The following is a 23,821-nucleotide window of genomic DNA, read 5'->3' as shown; positions in this document are numbered from 1 at the left end:
TGGAAACTGTTCCCGAAGTTACCCGCGAACTTCACGGCCGCCAATCTGCTCGGCGGCCTCCCCTCGTCCCCTGCCACTCGGCACAGGGACTTGTCCCTGGGAAGGATGCGGGGGACGGGGACAGGCACTGCCAGGAGCTGCCTGCCTCAGGCTTTCCCACAGCACTTTCTGGGGCACGAAGCTCCTGGATGAGGCTGTCAGGAGAAGAAAACCCGCAGCAGGTTCATGTGAGGCTGTCTGCAGAGGCAGGGGGGGGTTTGCCTACAGCCAGATACATGCTAGGGGTGGGAGGGTGACATGGGGGTGGCCCTGGGATGCCCACGTCCCTGTCCCAGGTGGGTTTGTACCTCTGCCCTGTGCCAGCTGGGGGCTGCGTGCGCTCCTTGGGCAGCAGTGGGGGGACCCAGGGAGAGCCCAGCCCCATGTCACCAGGGCAGTAGGGACACGCAGAGGTGTGCCTGGTGGCTCTTGGGGTGCTGCAATCAGTGCACATGGGGTGAGATGTGCAGCACCAGCATGGCACAGAGGAGGCAGCTCCCTGCAGCTGCCTGCGCTCTGCTGTAGCAAAGCTCATTTTGTGCAGCCCCCGGCGAGGCACTAATCAGCTGGACACGGCTGCCACCAGTGCTGGGTGATGGGAGCTGTGATCAAAGGGACCTGGGAACAACGTCGCGGCCGTTTCCACTCGCTGTCAGCATCGGCTCCTCTCCAGCCTTGTGTTTTCGCTCAGCTCTGCCGGGGTGGGGAGGCGAGGTGGGGGCCCAGGCTGCTGCAGGGCAGGGCAGGGTGTGAAGGTTTGCACGTCTGCCGTGCTGTGCTGCCATCCTGCTCACCTCGAGCCGCTCAGGGCCCTATCCCTGCTCTGTGCTGCACGACCCCAGCAGCCTGGGGCAGGGACGAGCTGAAGGGCAGGGGCAGAGGGGTCAGCGTGGGCAGCGGGGCTGCCTCCAGCACCACCCCATTGGGGTGGGGGAGCATCCTGCACCCCGCTCAGCCCCGGGGCTGTGGTCAAGCATCGCTGCAGTGCGGATGCAGCCTCACTTCCCACCCCAGCCTGTGCCAGGATCAGGGCCCAGCAAAACAACACAGCCAGGGGCTGCCTTCTGGGGGGCAAGGAGGGGGCATGGGAGTCCCAGCAGGGCAGTGATGAGGCTTGGGGGCACGAGGCCGGACCCAAGCATCCCTTTGCTCGCAGGAGCCCCTGCAAGGGGTGGGCAATGGGGAGAAAAGCCCCCAGCCCGGGCTGGGGGGTGCAGGAGAGCCGCCGACCCAGCCGCGGGGGGGTTCAGGCGCTGCCGCCTTGCGCTGGGAACCCGGGGCTGCGGTGGCCGGGGGGGCTCTGACCGGAGGCAGGGACCTTCCCCCGACCCTTGCCCGCAGACCTCCGGGCAGAGAAGCTGGGAGCGACCCCCCCGGGGCTCCCCCCGCCTCGCCCAGCCCTCGGCTGCATCTCCGCCCTTCTCGGCCCCCGGTTGCCACCTGCCGGCAGCTCCGCAGTGCCACGGGGCTCCGCTCGCCCTGGAGTTTTGGCCGTGCCAAGCCCGGAACCCCCCCACCCGGGGACCCCCCCCCCCCCTCCATCCCATCCCGACCCCTCTCAGGGATGCTCCGGGTGCCCCAGGCTGGGCAGTACCAGGGCCGGACCCCCCCCGTGCATCTCCCCGTGGCAAAACCGCAGCTCCCCAGCTTGGGGGGGGGGGGTTCCCTTGCTGTCACCCCCGCGCCCCCCCAGCCCCGTGCGGTGCCGGTGCCCCCTCCCTACCCACATCGAGCATCGCCCCCCCGCCCCGCATCCCTCTGCGGCAGGGCTGGGGAGGGGGATGCACCGACGGGGCGGGGGGGGGGGCGGTTGATTTTTTTAGGGGAGTTGCGGACAACGAAGCCGCCGCCTCTCCCGGGGTCCCCCCGGAGCTGCGTGCCCGGGGGGGGAGCTCAGCGCGGCTCCGGGCCCCCGGAGCGGGTTGGGGGGGGGTCCCGGGAGGCGGCGGGACGGACTACAGGTCCCGGCATGCCCGGCCGCGCTCCGCACCTGCCCGGGGAGCGGCTTTTGTTCGCGGCGGGGCCGCGGGAGCGATGGGCGAGGGCCCCGCGGCCGCCTCCGCGCCGGGAGCAGCGAGCGCGCAGCGGTGAGTGCGCCCCGCGCCCGGCCCCGCGCAGCCCCGGCTGCAGCCCCCGGTACCCCCCCGGTACCCCTCGGTACCCCTCGGTACCCCCCCCGGTACCCCCCAGCCCCCGGTTTTCCCGGAACCCCGGCTCCTCGCCGGGGCGCACCGAGCTGCGGCGCTCTCGTGCGCACCGGGCGCATCGCGCCTCCCGCTTGGTTCCCCCCCTTTTATCCCCCTCTGCTCTCCCCGTTTTTCCTTGGCACACCGAGTCCCGGCACCTCCTGGCACCCTGAGCACCCCCCCTGGTCCGACGGGAGCCCCCCAAGCCGTGCCGGGCTGTGCCGGTCCCCTTTTCCCCCCCTCCCCCCCCAATAATTTACTTTTTCTCTCCCCATCCCTGCAGCCCCGCTTCCATACAGCAGCCCCAGCGCACTGAGCAAGTTTTCAGCTTCGCCAACAAAGTCTCCCAGCCCGGCTGGGATTTTCCCCTCTCTCGGCTTTAGTGGCCTGGGGGGGGTGGCAGCAGGGATGGGGTCCCCATTCCCTTGGGGATGGTTTGGCTGCGGGGCCGGGGAGGGGGCTCGGATGCGGTGGCCGGGCTCTGGTTGTGTTTTGTGCTCCCCGCTGCACGAAGCAGGAAGTCTGCACGCAGGAGCGGGGAGGGATTTTCCTGCTGTACGGGAAGAGGTTGATGCCACTGTGAGGATATTTCTCTAGGGGGAAGGGAGGGCGCAGGGCTCAGCCCCAAATCCACCGTGGGGTCACCCGTTGGGGGAGGTCTGGTGCCTGCGGCAAAGCATCAGGTGTCCGGGGGCCACAACGCAGCGAAGGTGGTGGAGCTGGAGCTGAGGCCTGGGAAGAGGGGGGGCCAAATTCCACCTGGGAAGCGAGGTGGCCCGTGGGATTACCTGCTGGGGCAGACATCCTTCCCCGATGTCCTCGGGTGCGGGGAGAGGCCCGTTTCTGAAAGATGCTTCTGTCAGAGGCTGCCTCCTGAACTCTGGGAGGGGATCTGATGGGCTGCAGGAGCCGTGGTCGTGCTGTGCCCTTCCCTGCACGATAGCAGGGATGCTCCGAGGCTGGGGACTGCTCCAGGGACTCCTCTGGGGACGTCCCCTGGGCCAGGGCAGGGCAGCAGTGTCGTCACCCCCATCCCAGCACCGGGACTGAGCTGCTGCCTCACCTTTGCCCTCGCCCTGAGCATTGTTATTGCCCCTCCGCAGGCGTGGGAGCAGCCACACCAGGCGCTGAGCAGTGGCACCAGCCAGGCCTGGGCACCTCTGTCCCTCCTGCACGGTGACACCAAGCCGTGCGTCCCCATGGGGAAGCTCCCCAAGTCCTTCTGCCCCTCCAGCCACCCCCCCCTGGCCCATGCCCTTGCAGAGTTTCCTCACTCCACAACCCAGCCTCAGGCTCTTGCAGCAGCAGCTGGGGGGAAAAAATAGCCCGGAGCAAGCCTCGCAGCCCTCAGCACGGCTCAGCTGCTGCTGAGCTTCCTCGGCACAGGGTGGGGAAGGGGTTTGGGGGGAGCCCCAGCACGGCTGCGCTGCAAGGAGGAGCCCGGGCAGGAGCTGCGTGACAGCATCAGAGCAGGGCAAGGAGCAGCGAGTGCAGGTCTGCACGTGCAGCAGGGCACGGGCTGAGCCCTGCAACTCCTGCCCCGCTGTCAGGACACATCCCCAAGCTCTGCCATCCCCTGGTCTCGCCCCGTGCCCCCCACCAGCCCCCGTGGGACACGTCCCCAAGTCAGCCGCTGGGCACCGCAGTGGCTGAACGCCGGTGGGCTGGCGGGGTCCGGGGGCGATGGGAGCTGCTCACACGTGTCTGAACAAGGTCCCCTGCCCGGGCAGAGTTAATGGATGTGCAGGAGCTGGGCCAAAAGGAGACGCAGGGCTCTGTGCTGACGCAGAGGCTCGCTCCCCAGAGCCAGCGGCAGCGAGGGAGAGGGGCAGCGGCAGCCCGACACCTCGGCACGGTTGGTCCCTCTCCTTCCTGGGGGGAAAAATGGGGAGGGAGAGAGCCATTGGGGTGAGGGAGCCTTTCTCTAGGGCAGCACAGGGCAGGATCGGACCAGCCGGGTCTGGTGGTCCTGGTGTGGTGGGGCAGAGGGCCTGCGGGCGTGCTTTGGGATGTCCCTGCCACCCCGTGGCTGTCCCACGTGCCAGGCGCAGGCGCAGGGTGGCCCAGCCTTGGTGCTGTGGACGTGACAGCAGTCAGGCAGGAGCACGTGCCAGGAGGGAGGGCAGCGACGTGCCCAGCTTGGACCCACTCCTGGGGCCGAGGGGCTGCTGCACGCAGCAGCCCCCCCGCTGCAGCACAGATGGGGGGCATGGGGCTGGCACGGGGGGCACCCACCCCACAAGACGGTGGGGCCAGCGGTGGCCACGGCTGGAGCTGGGATTGCTGGAGGTGCCGGGAACGTGTTGGCTTTATGGCCTGTCTCATGATGTGTTTATGGCTGGGCTGGCACGGCCGCAGATGCTGCCCGGCCCTGCCCTGGGCGCACGGCAGGGCTGCGCTCTGCGTCTCATCGGCGCTGGGGTGGAGGATGGCAGCTGAACTTTGCTCGGCGAGGTGGGGCTCCCGAGGGCTCCCGCGAGAGCTGCCGGCACCGCAGCCGTGCCCGCCCGCTGCCGAGCACCTGGATTGGGGAACGGGGTCCTGCCCGGTCCCCTCGGAGCATCCTCTCCCCCAGCTGGCACCCATCCGGACGTCACCAAATGTTTGCTTTGGTGCCGAGACCCCGCGCCACATAGCGGCCACCAGTTCGGGGGTGTGGAGCAGCGCTTAGCAGGTACGCCAACCCTGCGCCAACCCCAAAACCTGTAGGGCACTGGGGGCTGAGCTGGGGCTTGTCCCTGTGCTGGCTGTCCCCCTGGTTCCCCTGGCCCATGGGATGAGTTTTGGCGTTGCCGTCCAGGTCTCCCCAAAGGCCAGAACCCAGCAGTGCCACCGTGATGCTGCCCCCAGGGAGGGGCTCAGCCGGTGGGGAGGACCCTTAGGGTCCACACGGGTGCTTGAGGACGTGGCTGGGGGGCAGGATGCGTCCCTCGTCCCCCGTACAGCTCCCTAACACCTCCTTCTCCCCAGGTACCAGCCGGAGCAGGGACTCTGCCTCCTGCCAGCACCTCTCCGGGGGGCCAGGGAGGAAGGTGCGTCCCCCCATGGCAGCCGGCTCCCCCACGTAACGCCAGCCAAACTGGACACCGCGGTCCCGCAAGAGACCCCCCCCGGCCAGCACCCCCCCACCCGCTGCCTCCCACCCGGCCCGGCCTCGCCGCTCGCTGCCCTGCCCCACGCTGACCCCGTGCCCCGTCGCGATGTCGCCACCATCACCGGTGGGTAGAGCCCGGGGTGCCGGTGGGTGTCCGTGGGGGACCGGGGCGAGGTGGGGGGGGTGTCAGGGGTGGGACAGCTCCATCCTGGTCCCCCCCCTCATCCCGGTCCCATCGCGTGGCCACTGCTGAGCCACCATCCCGGCGTCCCTCACCTCGTGTCCCCGTCCCTGGTGTCCCCAGCGCCGCTTGGCTGGGCTGAGCGCGGCCAGGAGATGGCAGCAGGACCCTTCCTGCTGGACTCAGGGGGTGGAGGGGACGGGGGACTGGGGAGAGCTGGGGGGGGGTCCCTGTGTGCCAGCCACCCAGCGCTGGGACCCCCCAGTCCCCCACGCACCTCCTGAGTGGCTTTGGGGGTGGCACCAGCCCCAAACCCCGAGGGGACAGACGGGTCCGAGGGGTGCAAGAAGCTCTCCTCCGTCGCCCCCCCACCCCATTTCTTTGCCCCCCCACCCCTCAGCTGACCCGCTGCCCCTCTGTCCCCAGACCTGTGCAGCGGCGGCAATGTCCCCGAGGTGGAGATCATCAGCCTGCTGGGCGAGCAGCTGCCCCGCTACAAGCTGCGGGCGGACACCGTCTTCGGCTACGACCACGACGACTGGTTGCGAGCCCCCCCTGCCCCCCCGGAGCCCGCAGCCCCCCTCACCCCCCAGCAGATCGCGGAGACCCTGCAGTATTTCCGTGAGTGCCCCCGTCCCGCGCCGTGGGGCTGGGCGAGGGCAGTGGGGCGCAGGTGAAGGGGTTCGGGCCGGGTGGGGGCTGTGGGGGCTGTGGGGGTGTTAATCGCCGTTAACGGGATTGCCGGCGTGGATTTCCTCGCCCAGAACATCCCGGGCTAATTCTGGGAGCAGCTTCTGCTGAGCCGAGCCGGACACTCACGGAGAGCCTCCGACAGCCCCCAGGGACCCCGGTGTGTCCCCCCTCCCCGTGCCCTGCATCTCTCTGGGGTAGCACACCAAAGGGGACACCCGTGTGGGGTGTTCTGGTGGCCCCAAGTGCTGCTGTGCCGCCAAAACCAGCCTGGAGTGGCCGAGGGGGTGTGGGGCTGCTCCTGCCAGCAAAGCCCTGTGGGGTTACGGGCACCTGGGGGGAGACCCCCACAGCCCCCTGGCTGGGGAGGGGGCGATTCCCAACCAGAGAGCTGCGAGGCCCCTTTCCAGCATGGGGTCAGGGTCTGGTGGGCACACAGAGGGGTCTCTGCCTCTGGTGCACGTGTGGTGGGGGCAGGATTAGAGCAAGGGGCTGGGGGGGATGGATGTGGGGCAGATGGGGCTGGGCCCCTCTGCCAGCCTGGCTCCCTCCGCCCATATACGAGGGGTTGGTCTGGGGGCCACCCCCTGCTTGTGGCTGACCCCAGGGTGTTCCTGCCCCCCCCAGACCCCCAGCCCTGCAGTGTCTGGCTCAGCAGGACCCCGTGCGTCGCCGTCCCCTCTCCGTGTCACCTCCCTCTCCGTGTCACCTCCCTCTCTGTGTCACGTTTCCCCGTGCCTTGGCACCTGGGTGACGTTTGTGCCTTAGCGGTGTGGCGGGGGCCCGTGCTCCCTCATCCCTTCCCCCCAAAACCCTTAAGCTGCCATCAGAAATAGCCCCCTGTAATCTGCTTGCGCAGAGGCGCGGGGGACCTGCCCGGAGGAGCAAATCCCCCGGCGGGGGATTAGGAGGAAGAGGCTCCTGCCCGTCCTCCACGAGACGAGACGAGACGAGATGCAGGCTGTGTCCTTGGGGTGCTGTGTCCTTGGGGTGCTGTGTCCTTGGGGTGCCCTCGGGCTGTGACACCCCCAGGCAGAACCCACCCGCACAAGGAGCGGGGAGAGGGGGGCGCTGAGGGCACCTGGGTCCTGCCCCAGCTCCTGGAGGGTTTCGTGGCTGTGGCAGGACGTGGTCAGGGTCCTGGAGAGGATACAGGGAGGGGAGCGCGGGCCAGCGGGTGGGAATCCCACAGGCAACACGATGGTGTGGTGCTGAAGGGCAGCTCCTGCCCCAGCCTCATCAATTCATTGATTAGCTCAGTGCTAATGAGGAAAGGCACGGAGGGCAGGCGGTGTCATGGTGTGCATTGGCATCACCAGAGGTAATATCCTGCTGGAGGAGGGCTCTGCACAGCCCTGTAGGGTCCCAGACCCCTCTGCCCTCCTGCCCACCACCCCTGCGCAACGTGGCAGCCAGCTCCTCTATGCTTCAAGGGATTTATTCAGCACAAGGGCGTTTGTGGAGGTGCTGGGGGTGCCAGCTGGGGAGTGTGGGGCACCCAGGACCCATAGGGGACACGCACATGCCAGCCTGTGATGGGGCTCAGAAAAGGGGCTGCTGAGCAGGGCAGGTTTGAGGAGGAAGGAAAAACCCTTCCCGTGGGTCCCAGCACCGCACTGGGCACCCAGGCATGCAGCATTTGCATCCTGCTCGGTGACAATGGGGACAGTTTGGGGTGAAAGAATGAGGCTGGCCAGGTGCAGGGCAGGGAGCACGCTGTGGTGACCTGGCAGTGCCAAAGGTGGGGTTTGGGCGTCCTGAAACCCCTCCTTGTCCCTCCTAAGGGGCAGACACTGCCACCTGTGCGTGACCCAGCTGGGGACAGCCCCACAAAGCTGCTGCTCAGGAGCCAGCGACCCCTCAGTGTCCCCTCTTGGCAGTCAGAGTTTGGCACCATGGGGGGTTGCTGCGCCCAGACCCCGCCGTGTCCCAGTCCTGCTGAGGTGGGCCGCAGCACCCCAGGGCTGAGCGGGACCACCCTGATGGGAAACGTGTCCCCAGGGTGCCCTGATGGGGACCCCTGCCTCGGGGTGCCCGATGGTGACCACGTCCCCAGGGTGCCCCGATGGGGACCCCTGCCTTGGGGTGCCTGATGGAGAGCGTGTCCATGGGGTGTCCCCCAGGGGTACCTGATCCTGGGCTGCACAACGGGGGGGGGGAGTCTCCTGGGATGCTCCAAAGGTTTGGGGTGCTCCAAAGCTCCGGGGCGCAGAATGGGGAGCGCGGCTCCCAAGCGCCCCCAGCGGGACCGGGTCCCCAAAGCGCACGGGGAGCGCGCAGCCAACCCAACCGTGCCGTGCCGTGCCGGGTCCTACCGGGGGGAGCGGGCAGCCCCCGGCCCCGCCGCCCCCGCCCCGCTCCAGCCCAGCACCGCCCCCGGCGGGATGCGCCCGGGCAGGTGCGCGCAGCCGGGGCGACCCCATAAATAGGGGCGGGAGCGAGCGGCTCGGCACGGCTCGGCTCGGCACCATGGAGATCTGGAGCAGCCCCGCTGCCTACGATGAGCTGAACGGGAATGCGGAGCGGGGCGGCGACGCTGACCCCATCGCCAGGGAGCTGGAGGAAGGTGAGGGGTCCTGGGGCTGGGGGCGCACGGAGTGGGGCTGGGGCTGGTGTGGGGCTGGGGCTGGGGCTCGGTCTCAGTCTGCGGTGCCAGGGAGGTTTTGGGGCTGGGGTCTCCCCAGCAGCTGCTGGTGGCCCTTTTTGTGCAGCCCTAAGACCGGGACCCCATGTTTGGGGCCACGCTGCCTTTCCCCATGGGGTCGGCAACCCCCCACAACCACACTCACTGTGGGGGAAATTGGCTGCCCTTGGGGAGTCCCATGTTTCCCAGTGGTCAGCACCCCGATAGTGGCGAGGGGAAGGATGGGGAGAGGTCCCCCAGTGCTGTGTCCCCAAGGGGCTGGGGGGCTGCCCTCCTGGGGGGGCGCAGGACCCTGCGTCATGCTGGATCAGGCCCTGGCAGTTGGCGCGGGTGCGTACGTGTCCACCAGCGTTGCGGCTCCCAGGGCCTGCCGCTTGCTCACGCCATAACGATGCTCATGCTCTAATTACTTCCAATTAACAGCTCAGTGGCCTGACGAGGTGCAGTTGGGGACCCCTGCAGGGACCAGGCCCTGTTGGGGCATGGGGAGGGGGCTGAGGCTGGGGCTGGCCCCACTCTCCCCATGGTTGTGCCTGCGGGGGGCTGGATGGGGATACGGGTGGCGAGTGGGGGCATTGCCATGGCGATGCACGCACCATTACACAACCCCAGCTGGGGCGGCGTAATGGGATTTGTGTGGCTGAGCCTCTCCCGTTAACCCACTTTGCCTGCCCCAGACATCCCCCCCCCGGCTGGGGGAGCACTGCTGGGGCTGGGGGGGGAAGGGGACAGACACGGGGTTGCGCCGCTCTGCTGGGGGAAACTGAGGCACGCACCCGTGGGGCTGTGGATGCAAGAAGGGGGTGTCGGCAGCGGCTGTGGGGTGCAGAAAGGGTTTGGGGTATGAGCAGGGCTCGAGGCCTCGTGCTCGCTGCTGGCTCCCTCCTGCTGCGTGGCTCCGGCGCTGCCATCTGGGTGCGTGCCCGGCGCCGTCTGGCAGCGTCTGCAGGCGGTGGGGTTGGGACTGGGGCTGGGGCTGGGGGGACAGACAGACGGCCCCAGCCCCACGCTGGCTGTCTGTGCCAGAGCCCCAGACACTGGGGGGGGGGAGGCGAGCCTCGAGCGTGGTGATCCTGCTGCCCGTTCCTGGGGCCGCAGCCTGCAGCTGCCTTTGCCCCGTTGCAGATTGTGGGCAGTGGGGTGGGTGCATGCACAACATCCCCTGAGGACAAATTTTGGTGTTGTGTCCCCACAGTGCGATGGAAATGGGGGTGCTGTGGTCTGTCCCCTGCCTCCCAGCCACCAAAGCAGGGGCTGGAGCAAATCCCTGTGCTCGGCTCTGCCTCGGTCAGCAGCCCCATGGAGAAAGTAGGGCAGGGGAGGGGGGCTGAGGATGGAGGGGAGGTGGCGCTGCCTCCCAGCCCTGCACGATGCCACCCGTCGCTGTTGGTACCAGCCTGGCTTTTTGCTGGAGATGTCACCTCCCATCCCATCTCCGCTGCCGGCCTTTCTCCATCCTGGCCATGTGTCCTGTGTCAGGGCTGCTGGCCTGTCCAGGCAGGGTGGTGGCTGTGACCAGGTGACATTGACATCGCCTCCACCACCCTGAGATGCAGGGGGGCAAGGTGGCAGTGTGCCCCGCTCCCTGCGGTGCTGTCGTGAGCATCTCTGCCCGCACCCCCGCTGCGGAGAAGTCCATTTTGGTGACCAGCGTGGAGCAGCTCCGCCTCCTGTCCCCATCACAGCGAAGCGCAGGGGACAGCGCGTGGTGCTGGGGGGAGCTGCAGCACGGGGGGGAGGCAGCAGGGGAGCCGTGCTGAGCCCCCCACCCCAATGGGGTTCTCCCTTTGCCTTCCTCCCCCAGTCCTGTGCACCGAGCGGGCCGTCAGGATCACCAAGACCTACCATGACATCGACGCCGTCACCAACCTCCTGGACGAGGTACGCCGCAGCCTGCTCCATGCACGGGGAGCTCAGGGCTGTGCGGGTGGGCCTGGGGGGCTGCAGGAATGGGGACAGATTGGGGACGGGTCCCAGCTGACACAGAGCTCCCCCCCCTGCAGAAAGAGCGGGACCTGGAGCTGGCGGCGCGCATCGGGCAGTCCCTGCTGAAGCAGAACCGGAGCCTGACGGAGCGCAACGAGCTGCTGGAGGAGCAGCTGGAGCTGGCCAAAGAGGAGGTACCGGCCCCTGGGCACAGCCCCTGGGCACGGAGCACTGCCCTCGCCCCACTGCGTCCCCGGCCGTGCCCTGATGTCCCCTCTCCTCCTCCCAGATCGCGCAGCTGCGCCACGAGGTCTCCATGCGGGACGACCTGCTCCACTTCTACACCACCACCACGGAGGAGAGCGAGCCCACCTCGGCCACCGCCACACCGTGAGTGGGTCCCTGCCCCACTGCCCACCCCCTGGGGCTTCTTTGGGGTGGGTGGGTGGAGGAATTGGGCTGGGGCAGCCCCGTGGGTCTGGGGTCCTGCAGATGATGGGGTTGGTGGGTGACCCCCATCCTGCCCACGCTGCGGGTGCTCAGCACCTTCCACGCTGTCCCCAGGCTGCGCCGGCAGGAGTCGTCCTCGTCCCTGCAGCAGTACTTCCAGTACGACACCTTGCAGCAGAAACTCAAGTGCCTGGAGGAGGAGAACCAGAAGCTTCGCTTGGAGGTGAGAGGGGACACGCGGGGTGCCCAGCGGCGAAGCTGGCAGGGGGGATACAGAGGGCTCAGGGCTGCGGCGTGCCCTAAATCCCCCTTTGGGGGGGCTGGTGGTGCTGCCCCTCACGCTCAACCTCTCCATCCTCAACCCCAGGCCACCAACATTGCGATCGAGACCTGCCAGTACGAGGACCAGGAGCACCAGCTGATGATCGACTGCGTGGAGCAGTTCTGTACGTGGGGAGGGGGGTGGTGGTGGTGGTGGGTGGGGGGGGGGGCCGGGCATTGCTCTGGGGGGCTGTGGTGACAACCCCCTGGCTCTGTCCCCAGCCGAAGCCAGCCAGCAGGTCGTCTGCCTCTCGGACGAGCTGGCCCGCAAGGCGGAGGACACGGTGAGGCAGCAGGAGGAGATCAGCCAGCTCCTGGCGCAGGTGGTGGACCTGCAGCAGAAGTGCCGCGCGGTGAGAGCCCCCTCCCCGTCCCCTCTGTGTCCCCTTCCCTGTGCCACAGGGGGGGCTCAGGGTGAAGCTCCCTGACCCACCCATCCCGCAGTACGGCTCGGAGGTGGAGGAGCTCCAGCAGCACCTGGCCGTGGCCAAGGAGGTGCAGGAGCAGCTCCGGACAGAGGTGAGCTTGGGGGGCTGGCCGTGGGTCCCCCTTACAATCAGGGGGGTTTGGGGGGGCCATGCACTGAGCTGTGCCCCCCCCGCAGCTGCGGGACCTGCAGGAGAAGTACACGGAGTGCGGCGGGATGCTGCAGGAAGCCCAGGAGGAGGTGAAGAGCCTGCGCAGCCGCAGCCTCCCCAACAGCACCGTCAGCCGCTACGGCGCGCCCAGCCTGCTGCCCGTGGTGAGCCCAGCGGCGGGGCTTGGGTGGTGGGGGGCTCCGTGCACCCCCCCCCTTTCCCAAATCTTCATCCGTCCTCTGCCTTTTCAGGACTCGCTGGCAGCTGAGATCAAGGGGACGGACGGATCCTCCTCGGACTACAAGTGAGCGTCAGCCCCTCAAGGAGGGGGGGGTCCTGGTGAAAAGGGGGGGTTGTCTGGTTCAAACATCCACCCCCCCGCCTGCTTCCTGCCCCCAGGAGCTACCTGCGTGTCTTCGAGACGGTGAAGGCGGTGAACCAGGCGGCCAAAGCCAAGTCGTGCTCCGAGTCTCCCCTGCACGCGCCCAGCTCCAAGCAGCTGTCGGCCGTCCCCTCCAGGGGGGGCAGCACCCCCCCGGCCGGCTCCTGTGGCTCAGAGGGCACCCAGTGAGTGCTGGGGAGGTGCTGGTGGTGGTGGGGGGGGGGGTGTGTGTGATGGAGCTGCCACCCCTGCAGAGGGGTTGGGGTTCTTTGTGTGATGTTGACCCCATTGCAGCACGGGTTGGGGTGGATGCGGCGTAGGGCGCAGGGGGGGTGCCCCGCTGCGGGATCGTGCCCCCCTTTTTCCCCAAGCCCCCTGATGCTGAACCCCTTGGCAGGGGCGAGGGGTCCGGAGAGGACCCCCATGGGGCTGCCCCCCCTGGGCGGCGGGCGCTGGAGGCGGCGGTGCAGCGGCTGTCGGCGCGGCAGCAGAGCCACGGCTCGGGGGAGAGCTCCTTCTTCGAGGCCGAGCGGGAGCGCAAGCTGTGGAGGCTGCGGGACGGGGAGAGCTCCAGCGGCTTCCTCACCCCCACCGAGAGCATCGTGTCCACCGGCACCAACCACTCGGGGGGCTCGGAGCTCACCACCGGCTCCGGTTTCTCCCTCGGCTCCCTCACCTACCTGCCCGACAAGCTGCAGATCGTGAAGCCGCTGGAAGGTGAGGGGTTAGGGGGGGGCTTCTCGGTGTCCCCGTGCAGCCCTGGAGGTGCCCCTAGGTTTGGCTGAGCCCCTCTGTTTTGTGTGTGTCCCCCCCCATCTCCAGGCTCGGTGACCCTCCACCACTGGCAGCAGCTGGCCCGGCCCAACCTGGGGGGGATCCTGGTGCCCCGTCCCGGGGTGCTCACCAAAGACTTCAGGCAGCTGGACATCGACCTGGAGGAGGTGTACAGCCTCACCGACCTGGAGGAGGACGAGGTGGAGGCCACCTCCTTCCAGCTGCTCCCTACCTCAACGCCTGCCAAAGCCAAGGAGCGCCCCGGGGGTGAGCGCAGGGCGAGGGGACGGGGGGCGACGAGGACCCCGGCACCTCCCTGCCCTCCTGCTGCTCTTCCCCCTCGCACCCCCCTGCCCCTTTCCCTCTCCCCTCGGCGTCCCTCCCTTCTGCCCCTGCCTCCCCGTGGGGATGCTCTGGCCGCGGTGGCACGGGGGCATGCGGGGAGGGGGGGCGGTCTGGGAGAGAATTTGGCTCCGAGCCCCCGCTGAGCGGGTGCTGACCCAAATGCTGCTGGGTGTGCGCCCTGGGTGCTGGTTTCTGCTGGCCAGGACCGCTCTCAGCTCAGCCTTGGTTGCTCCTCTTGGTGCTCCCGCATGCCCAGCGCCCTGCTTGCTGCCTCTGCATGTGCCTCTTTTCCTGATTTTTTCCCCCCCCCCTCCTGCCCGTTAACCCGGTGTCTCCTGTCCCTTCCAGTGTTCCTCTCTGTTAACAACCTCCCCCAGACCCCATCCACCTTCACCATCACCACCTGCCACATCCTGCACCCCACCACCGAGATCACCACCGTGACACCCAGGTAAGGCGCGTGGCCCCCCCCCCACCGCCTGCACTGCTGCCCCCTGCTCCCCCCAACCCTTCCCTTATCCCCCCCTGCCCCCCTCCCACAGCTCCAGGACTTGGCACTCTTGGGGCTCGCTGCTGCTGCTGCCCTAAGAGGTGCTTGTGGACACGTCCCCAAATTGCACTGCTCGAGCCACTGCACCCCCAGGAGGATGGGGGCAGCCTCCCCTTGCTTTCCGTGATGGGGGAAAAAGATTTTTTTTTTGGGGGGGGGGGGTCCTGGGGGTGAGAGCAATGTCTGTCTGCTCCTGGTGCCTGGGATGGCTCTGTTCTGGGAGCTGATGTGGATTTCTTTTCCTTCTCCTCCTCTTCCTGCAGCTGCTTCAACCCCTGGGGCCTCTCCCAGGGTGTGCTGGAGGAGAGGAGCCAGGCAGGGCTCGGAGCAGAGCTCTGCCAAAGCCTCTGCTTCCTGCCGGGGCTGGGCTGGAGCGAGGACCAGGCACCTTAATTAATGAGCCCTAATGTGCCCCTGCTGGGGGCTGGGGTGAGCTGGAGGCTGCTGTCTGCTGCTGGCCAAGGAGAGCTTTTTGCCTTCCCAGTGCCCTTGGAGCAGTGCCTGTGCCCCCTCCTCTCCTTGCTGCCTGTCCCTTGCCCCCCCTGCCCCCCAGCTGCCCCCTCCCTGGGCCATCAGCATGCAGGAAGGAGGAGAAGAAGGGGCTGAGCTCTGTCTGCAGCCCCCCCAGCTCCAGCCACCCCCCTAATATCCCCCCCCTTGCTCTCTTTTTCTCCCCCTTCAGTCTGTATAACGCCGTCGTGCCTTCTTGTGGGCCCATTGAGAGGCTGAACCTCTGCCCCCCCTCACCAGAACTGCCCAGCCACGGCCCCCCCAGCACCCCCCTGGGACTCATCCGGCTCCTCCTGGTGCGGGGCATCTCGGCCTCGGTGCCCTCAGCCGTATCCTGGTGGCCTCCCTCACTCCCTGCCCAGGACCCCCAGCGAGCTGCTCCTCCGAGCTCCCTGCAGCCCCCTCCTGAGGCTGGGGGGGGGCAGCAGCAACCCTCGTCCCCCAGCAGCATCTTCAGCTTGAACCTGGTGGAGAAGCTACGCCGCCTGGGGCTGGATAAGGTGGTGGCACGGGGGGAGCTGTCCTATGCACGAGGAGAGCACGGGGGAGGCCGGGATGCGCCGACGTGATGGCACAGCAGAGCCTGGACGTGTGGGATGAGATGAGATGTGATGTGTCCTCCTCCTCCTCTTCATCTCCATCCATGGGCCACAGATCTGGGCCAGGTTCCTGCTCCCTGGTCTCTGCCCAAGCCCTGGCTGCCTCCTGGTGGTGCCCTAGGGCCTGGCGCTGGTTTGCAGGGGTTTGGCCCTGACTGCAAGGACACAACTCTGCGATGCTACAGGGTCCCACTGTGCTGCTCCCCCAGCCCCACGTCCCGCAGCTGCAGGGGTCCCCGGTGCAGGATGCTTGGGGCACTCGAGGACAATGGCCCTGTCCCCACCCAGAGGCTGTGGACCCTTCATTGGAGCCTGTTGCTAGCAATAAAAACTGTTCTGGTTCCTGCTGCGCCTGGCCCATGTGCAGCTTGTCCCCTGGGAGCCGTCACGGCTGCAGCAAGGGGCGATGCTCAGCCTGTGCTCGAGGCTGGGGGGAGCTGCGTGTGCCAGGATGAGACCCCCACCGCCACACCTGGGCAGCATCTGGGCTGACTTTTAAAGCAAATGGTTTTAAAACTCTTTCCTGCCCACCACGTAGACGTAGCAGCACTGCTGGGGGGCTGCTGGCAGCGAGTGTCTCAGGGTGTAGCTGTCACTCGCGCCGGCTCTGTCCCTCGCCCCCAGCTGTGCCCTGTCCCTTATCCAATAAATGTGAAGAGCTGAAGCAGCTCCTGTGTGCTGTGTCTCGCTGTGTGTTCCTGCTGTGCCCTGCGCATCCCCTTGGGCTTGGGGATTGAGCCACCTGCCCCCATTTTTCCCAGCAAAGAGCCCAGCAGCAGAGGCGGTAGTGCCAAAGCTTTATTGCAGCAAGAAGGATGCACCAAGGGTGCCAGTGCTCTGCACGGCGGGGGCGATGCTTATGCAGCTGAGTCTTCGGAGCTCCGGCGACCGAAATCCATCCAGTCGGAGTAGAAGTGGTCGTGCAGGGCCTCGTCCCCCTCGTCCCCCTGCACAAAGCCCTTGCGGTCTCTCAGCTCTGCTGGGGCAAAGGGAGCGGGGTCAGAGCCACCCGGGACCGGGGCTGGGCTGTGCCTTATGGGGTTCCCCTGGGGCTGCCCACCCTGTGCGTCCCGTGGGGCCGCGGTACCTGCGAACATGTGGGGTAGGAAGCGGGAGATGAGGTGCTGCTGCTGCTCCTGGGACAGGGGCTCGGGCCAGTCCCTCCGGACCAGGCTGGTGGGGAGCCGCCGGGGGTCCCCCACGGCACCCGGTGCCTCCGCGGCCGGCCGGCACAGGCAGGTAGTGGCCACGACAGCGAGGACGAGGCCGAGGCACACCTTTCCCTTCATGGCTGTGGAGAGAAGGGGAAGGGGAGCAGAGGGGCTGCACCCCCAAAGTGAGGCCAGCAGCTCGGTGGGGTGCAGGTGGGGCAGTGGGGTGCTCATCCCCAGCGCACGGCTGGTCCCCAGCCTCGCTCCAACCATCCTAACTGGTCCCCAGGTCTCCCTGTCCCCCTGTCCAGTCCCCAGGTCCCCCTCCATGCGTCCCAGCAGGTCCCCATGTCCCCACCATCCCTCCCAGGTCCCTCTCCATCCCTCCCAGCTGGTCCCCAAGTCGCCCCGCATCAATCTCAGGTTCCCCCCCCCATCCCTTCCAGCCTCTCCCCAGGTCCCCCCATCCTTCCCCACGTCCCCCTCCATCCCTCCCAGCCTCGCCCCACGTCCCCCCATCCCTCACCTGCTGGCTGCAGGACTCAGGCTCACCTGCAGCCGAGCCCGGCCCCGCTTTTCAAGGCGCCCCCGGCCTCGCTCCTCCCCGGGAGGGGCGGCCCCGGCCGGCCCCCGCCGCGCCCCGCAGCACCCCCGGGGCTCCGGGGCGGCTTCTGCGGGGGGGACCGGGGGTGCAGGGGGGTACACACGGGTGTACAGACACATACACACACACACACGTGTACATACATGTATGCACGTACACACACGATTAGTGGTAAAGTTGGCAGTGCTGAAATTAATGGTTGGACTTGATCTTAGACGCCTTTTCCAAGGTAAATGAGGCTATGATTCTATACACACGTGTATATATGCACATGTATATTCATACACACACATGTATACATACATACACATGATATATACATAGAAATGCACATGTTTAGGGGTAAACGTAGTGCTGAGTTAGTGGTTGGACTTGCTCTTAGACGCCTTTTCCAGCATAAATTATTCTATACACATGTGCATATACACATATGAACACTTACATCTAGACATACATGTACCTACACACACACGTCACATATACACATGTGAATACACATATATACACAGATATACATGCATGTGTTTAGTGGTAACCTTGGCAGTGCTAAGTTAGAGGTTGGACTTGATCTTAGACGCCCTTTTCAAAGTAAATGATTCTATGAGTCTATACACACAGAGACACAAACATATAGGACATACACGCATACATAGACATACACATAGTCCACTTTTGCCCACACACACTTTTTAACACATACAGTTATGTGCCCATATATCACAGTCACAGACTAGCTTGAGTTTTATATAGGTATAGCTACATAGCTATGTCTATACATGCAGAGCTTGATAAACACTCTCTCTCTCTCGTACAGCAATATCTGTACAGAGATACATGTACATGTATTTACACACACAAGCATACAATGACACATGCACATTTACAAATATACCTATACGTGTGTTTTTATATGCATGGTCTTATACATATGCACATATATAAATAGAGTTAACGATATAAAGACATATCTGTGTGCCTGCACACATGTATGTTTATATGGCTGGAGACTATGGCAATTAGCCATGGCAGTATGTAGGTGTACAAAGTGTATTTCTTTAGCTAGCTACCTGTGTGTATGGCTGTATGCACAAATGTATGTGTGTGTGATTAGCTACACAAATATACACATACATTTATTTATTTATGCACATAAAAATGGCTCTAGGTATAAATATTGAATATGCTTATAGATATACTGGCTCTCTAGATACACATCTATAGGCATACGTGCATAGATAGTTATGCATAAACAAATACAGCTATAGTTATACAGAGCAAGAGGCAGACCAAGAGTGTGTGTAGGTTTGGTTGCATGGAACCTTTATCGATCACTATCAAGCTATAAATATATATATATGTATATATAAAGATACATTGATTTATGTACAGAAATGCATAGAAAATTATATGTACACAGCTAGATGTACCAGTGTTGTGAGCTACAGAAACAGACACAAAGCTATAGTTGTACCATACATATACCCATGCACACAGCTCTATACGCAAACGTATGGCCAGGGCCATGTGCACCATAAAGGATACACACACACACAAAAAAAAAAAGATGATAGAATCATAAAGGTTGGAAAAGCATGCAGACATCAATGTTTATTTATACAGATTAAAACTACAAGGGGTGATTTTTTTTCCCCATGTGCATGCATACATGTAGACAGCTGCACATACATGCGTGTGCATGTTTCTATGGCTGCAGCATATACAGCACAGGTGGGGTGTGTGTATTTACAAGCATCATGCACAGATCATGCTTTTTACATGCATGTGCTGATTTTCATGAATAGCTGCCCCACAACCTCCCCAGCCCCTTGCTGGGCTCTACGATGGGTGCTGGGGGAGCGGCATGTGGCCGAGGTGCTGGCTGAGAGCACCCTGCAGCGTGCTCCCCTGTTGGGCACAGGCCTGCCATATGCATGGACCCCACAGCTGGGACCCCCCCCATCCAAGGGGAGGCTTTTGGGGGTCCCAGGAGCTCAGTGGGGCATAAACTAGGGCAAAACACTGGGTCTGGTATTTCCTTTCGTCATCAATAACTCCTCTCGTGTTTACCCTCAGCCCATTGTGTTTGTAGAGGACATTTGTGTCACTCCTGCCATAAAAGACGTGTCAGTGATATGCTATGGATTGGGCACACGCCGGAGCTTTGCTGCCTGCCCTTGCCCCCTGTGCCGTGTTTGCAAAGCTCAATATTCGCCCTCTTCAAATAAATAAACCCGAAACAAACGGGCTTTGAATGGGCAGGAAAGCACCAGAGCCTCGGCACCTCCAGTGCTCCGCAGCAATCGATGGCTCGCTCCCGGGAGCATTTTTTACAAGGAACAAACAAATTGTTTTGCAATTTCTGGCTTTTAAAGGCTCGATCCGGGCCAAATGAGCCATCAGGGTGACGGGGGCACGGCGGCTGCTTCCTGCAGCCCATCGGCTCGGCGGCGCCTTGACGCATGTTTGCAGAGTGACCGCGGGTGCTCGGCTCATTCCCTTCTCCTGGCTTCATCTGGCTGCTTGCTCCATCCCACCTGGACATCCCAAAAGACGCCGTGGCAGTGGCCATCCATGCTGACTGTGTCACCGTGTCCCTTGCCAGCTCCCCGGCCTCAGCTGTGCCCACCAAGAGAAGCGGGGTTGCAGCAGAGCTGGCAAACGGCAGCGGGGAGCACGCCCGGCTCAGCACCCCCGAGCTGGGTTTGCGGAGCAGTGGTTGTGCTGAAGGGAGAAGGTTCCGGACATCAAAATGGAGAGCAGGAGGGAAGGGAGGAGAAAATGAGTGCAGGAGCAAAGCCCAAAGCTGAGGACATCCAGCACTGAGCCTCAGCACCCCGCCTGGCTGGTGACCCCGCAGTGAAGGAAACTGAGGCACGACCAGACCAGATCTGGGCGCGTGTGGTTGCGTCCCGAGGAGGTTTGATGGCCTCAGATTTCATTCTTAACCCCACGGCTTAAACACCCCATGTTCTGTTAGCTACAGAGGCTCTGTGAAAAGCTCCACCAAGCACGAGAGCCCCCCAGGAGCTCAGGCAGGCAGCAAGGCCGAGCCTCACCGCCGCCTGCAGGCGCTCTGCCAGGAGCAGGCAGGGCACGAGGGCACCCGCTGTCCCCCTGCACTTCGTGTGATTGCAGCAAACTGGTGGCCGAGAGCAAAGTCTCGCAGGGAAGTAAATGGTGGCACAGAGGGCTGAGCGCCGCACAAAGAACCCAGGCTAAGGCAGGAGCTTCACAGCAGCAAGCAAACGAACACGGCTCGGCTCTTAGAAAGCTGCCAAAACCACGAGGGGCCCCCCTGGGGATCCGCTGCTGGGCAGGGTGTAAGCTCCCCCAGCATGCAGGGTGCAACGCAGCAACACCCTTCTAGTGTGGGACACAGCCACCAGCAGCACTGCAGGGGGAAACACAAAGATTTCTGCTCGTTTCTGGGGATTTTAGGACATTTCACGTTGCATTTGCCCACCCCCACAAGGAGGGGTGTTGTAAAATTGTTCCCTCGTGGCTTGTTCGGTGGCTCCGAGGCACAGAGGGAGGAAGGTGCTGCACCCCGCCGGGGTTTGTGTGCCTGCGGCAGCGGTTGCTGGCCGGAAGCAGGAGCGCTGACCTTGCAAACCTCGCAAGCAACAAGCACGAGACCTGGTGCGAGGGTGAACAGGCCCCAGCCAAGAGGGAATGACTCAACAGCTGCTCTGGGGCTGTTTACTTCAACTTTGGCCAGGGAGGAGGAAGCGCAGCGCCACAGCTGCTCTGCCTTCCCCTTCCTGCACCGGGTCACACTAGGACACGCGGCCCAAGGCAGTGCAGAGCGCCCACCACCCTGCTTCATCCTCCCACCAGGCTCCAACTCACGCAGCAGCAGAAGCTGCCAGTCCCCCAGAGCCACCACCTCTTTAAAGCAAAGCATTTTGGCTCCGCAACACAACCGAATCCACCCGTCAAGTGCTTTTGAAAACCATTTTTATTTAAATAAGACTTTAAATACATTACATAAAACATTAAAAATGAAACCAAAAATCTGTTACTTCACAGGGCATTAGGCAGCAGTTGCTAGTAACACGTAAGCTCTGCAGCTCTATCTACAACAATACTTGTTACATTAGTCCAAAATTGATCCCTTGTCAAAAGTTTAACCCAAGGTACTGGTTCCTTCAAGTACACTGCCCGATATCTTTGGGCTTGTACGACACCAGCACCTGCCAGGCCGGAATTGCAGGCATCCAGCCTTGAAGTCACTCTTCAGTCACTCTTCTCGTTCAAAAGTCAAAATTTTTCCCCAAATCCCTCTACCACCAGGAGCAAACACTGCCTAGAGTGAAGGTCCTGTCTCCCCAGGCCATGCCACAGCTCGCGCTCAATGCCTCGCTCCGCGTGGGGCTGCAGGAGGCACCGCCAGTTACCGTCCATGGAAACGGAGGAGCCGCTGGACTGAGGAGAGATCCGGACGGTCTCTGGACTGACAGGCCGAGTCCCTTGGCTTAACTTGGAACATCTGGTTACTTTTAGCTTCAGGCCGGGCAGTGCCAAACGCCCGATTTACCTCTGTTAAATGAGGGACAGCAAGACGAGATAGCATGGGCTCGTGTCAGTTTATTACATCACTGAATTACACTAGTCCAGACTGAACAGTGGACCCAAGATTGTTACATTACACAAACCGGCTGGTTTTAAACTTATGACAAGGGACAGATGGGAATTTCATTGTAAGGAAATCTTCTTGCATAAAGCTTCAGTGACCCACAGGCACTTAAAACCCATGGACTTTCAGCTGGTCGTCTTTAGCCAGTCCAATCTGCAAGAAAAAAAACGCACTTTAAAGCACTTCAAACCAGACAGGACTCCACGGAGATCCACACACTGCGGATGCTGTAGAACTGTCAAATCTCTGCTCCCCCCTAAGCATGGAATAGAAGTTATCCTGCAACTGCAAAACCTTGTTGGACAACATATTATTTAAGAAATTCGGTAAGAAGAGAAAGAGCGTCCTCCATCAGTATGTTTTAAAGACAGGAAAATGAGAATCTGCCTCCATCAGCGTGGTATCTTAAAGCCAAGAACATGAGAACCTGCATCACGATTAAAGTAAAAAGTCACATTTGATGTAAAAATTAGCTAGCACGCGCACCAGAACAAAACAAACCCTACCTCTACGAGGAACTGGCATATGTTCTTGCGCTGGTCACCTTGCAACTGAATCACTTCTCCATATTCAGGGTGTTCGATCACAGTACCATTGCAGGCAAATTTCTGGAGGAGGGAGAAAAAAAGAACGGAAAAAAAAGATTTTTAGCAGGAAAAAGGCAAAACCTGCCCCCGCAGCTCCCCACCACCACCCCCAGCAGCCGCCGCCCGGCTCCCTCCATCTGGCGACGCCCCGGGGCTGCACCCACCTTCTTGAAGGCCTTCACCAGTTTCTTTTTATCGTAATCATCCGCGATGCCCTGGACAGTGGTGAGGGTCTTCCTGCCGTTCCGCTGCTGGATCCTTATATGGATGTAGTCCTCAGTGCCGGCAGGAAGCAGGTCATCACCCTTACTTGCATCAGCAAAGGGGTCTGCGGAGAGCGCCCATCAGAGCCGGCCGCCCCGCCCCTCCGCGCTCCCCATTGGCCACCCCGCCCGTCTGTCAGCGCGAAGCCACGCCCCCTCCTTTCTCTCTACCCCCCCCCACCCCCCCCCTCTCGGCTGACGCAACCGGCCCCGGGAATAGCAACTGCGCCACGGGGCGGGGCCCGGCCGGGGAGGGGCCGCAGGCCCGGCCCTGCCGCCCGCCGCACAAAGGGCGCTCACCGAAGGGTTGGAGGTTCTGGATAGCGGACATACGATACGCTTCCCTTCCCTCGGCGAGGCGGCGGCGGCGGGCGGCGGCTGAGGCGGCGGCGCGGCGGTGGCTGAGGCGGCGGCGGTGGGCGCGGAGGATGCTCTCGCGGCGGCGGCTGCAGACGCTGTCAGGGGGGCGGGACTGCGGCCGCCCGCTTATATACCGCCCGCCGTGACGTCAGCACGCACGGCGAGCGAGGGCGGTGATTGGCTGCCCCGCCGGAGTGGTGGAGGAGGGGGGGGGAGTGGGGGGGGCGGTCGCGGCGCGCGGGCGAACGCGGCCGCGCCCTAGGCTGGGGCGAAGGGAGCGGGGCGCATGCGCGGCGGAGGGCGCCGGTGGGAGGGGGGGGTGCGGGGAGGGAGGCAGGGCGGCGCATGCGCAGTGCGGCTGAGCCTCGAGGGGGCCTGGGCAGCGCCATGGGGGGGGGAGGGGGGAGGGAATGGGGACAGTGGGGGGGGGGGCTGGGGACAGGGAAAAGGATGGGGACAAAGGGGGGGGCTGCGGACAGGGAGGGGGTAATGGGGACAGGAAAAGAGCTTGGGGACAAAGCGGGGGGACTTCGGGACAGGGAGTGGCGGATGGGGACAAATGGGGGGCTTGGGGACAAAGGAGGGGGGCTAGAGGCAGTGAGGGGGGGCTGGGGACAGGGAGGGGGTAATGGGGACAAGGGGGTCTTTGGGACAAGGAGGGGCTTGGGGACAGGGAGGGGGGCTGGGGACAAGGGCTAAAGGCAATGAGGGGGGGCTGGGGACAGGGAGGGGGCGTGGGGACAGTGGGGGGGGCTTGGGGACAAAGGGGGGGACACCTGGGGACAAAGGGGGGGGCCTGGGGACAGCTGGGGGGTGCTAGGGATGAAAAAGGGGCCTAGGGATAGTGGGGGGGGGACACCCTGGGGACAACGGGGGAGCGGGGATGGGGATGGGGCTTAGGGAAAGGGGGGACCTGGGGACAGGGAGGGACCTGGGGACAGGGGGTACTGG

General features: G+C 64.0%; 3 protein-coding genes across 3 annotated transcripts; 1 reads left to right on the top strand and 2 right to left on the bottom strand.

Moving 5' to 3' along the window:
* Nucleotides 1-8,659: 8,659 nt before the first annotated feature.
* On the top strand, nt 8,660-15,239 carry HAP1 (huntingtin associated protein 1; the record flags this gene model as incomplete). Its single annotated transcript, XM_084301247.1, has 15 exons — nt 8,660-8,756; nt 10,639-10,715; nt 10,838-10,954; nt 11,050-11,150; nt 11,325-11,433; nt 11,578-11,656; nt 11,754-11,884; nt 11,976-12,050; nt 12,136-12,273; nt 12,361-12,413; nt 12,509-12,676; nt 12,889-13,208; nt 13,314-13,532; nt 13,959-14,061; nt 14,843-15,239. The coding sequence occupies 15 exons, from the start codon at nt 8,660-8,662 to the stop codon at nt 15,237-15,239; spliced, it is 2,184 nt and encodes a 727-aa protein (XP_084157373.1).
* Nucleotides 15,240-16,126: 887 nt separating this feature from the next.
* Nucleotides 16,127-16,558, bottom strand: LOC311218435 (gastrin/cholecystokinin-like peptide; the record flags this gene model as incomplete). The annotated part of the gene is made up of 2 exons (XM_084301118.1): nt 16,127-16,245; nt 16,357-16,558. The coding sequence occupies 2 exons, from the start codon at nt 16,556-16,558 to the stop codon at nt 16,127-16,129; spliced, it is 321 nt and encodes a 106-aa protein (XP_084157244.1).
* A 4,406-nt stretch (nt 16,559-20,964) lies between these two features.
* EIF1 (eukaryotic translation initiation factor 1) lies at nt 20,965-22,987 on the bottom strand. Its single transcript, XM_084300998.1, has 4 exons — nt 22,811-22,987; nt 22,412-22,575; nt 22,167-22,268; nt 20,965-21,813 (listed from the first exon to the last, which is right to left on the bottom strand). The coding sequence occupies exons 1-4, from the start codon at nt 22,839-22,841 to the stop codon at nt 21,769-21,771; spliced, it is 342 nt and encodes a 113-aa protein (XP_084157124.1). The 5' UTR covers nt 22,842-22,987; the 3' UTR covers nt 20,965-21,768.
* Nucleotides 22,988-23,821: the final 834 nt, after the last annotated feature.

The sequence above is a fragment of the Netta rufina genome, assembly GCF_964035555.1.
Source record: "Netta rufina genome assembly, chromosome: 24".
In the NCBI taxonomy this organism is placed as follows: domain Eukaryota; kingdom Metazoa; phylum Chordata; class Aves; order Anseriformes; family Anatidae; genus Netta; species Netta rufina.
The sequence above is the reverse complement of the archived record's forward strand: the minus strand, read 5'-3'. Positions and strand labels throughout refer to the sequence as shown.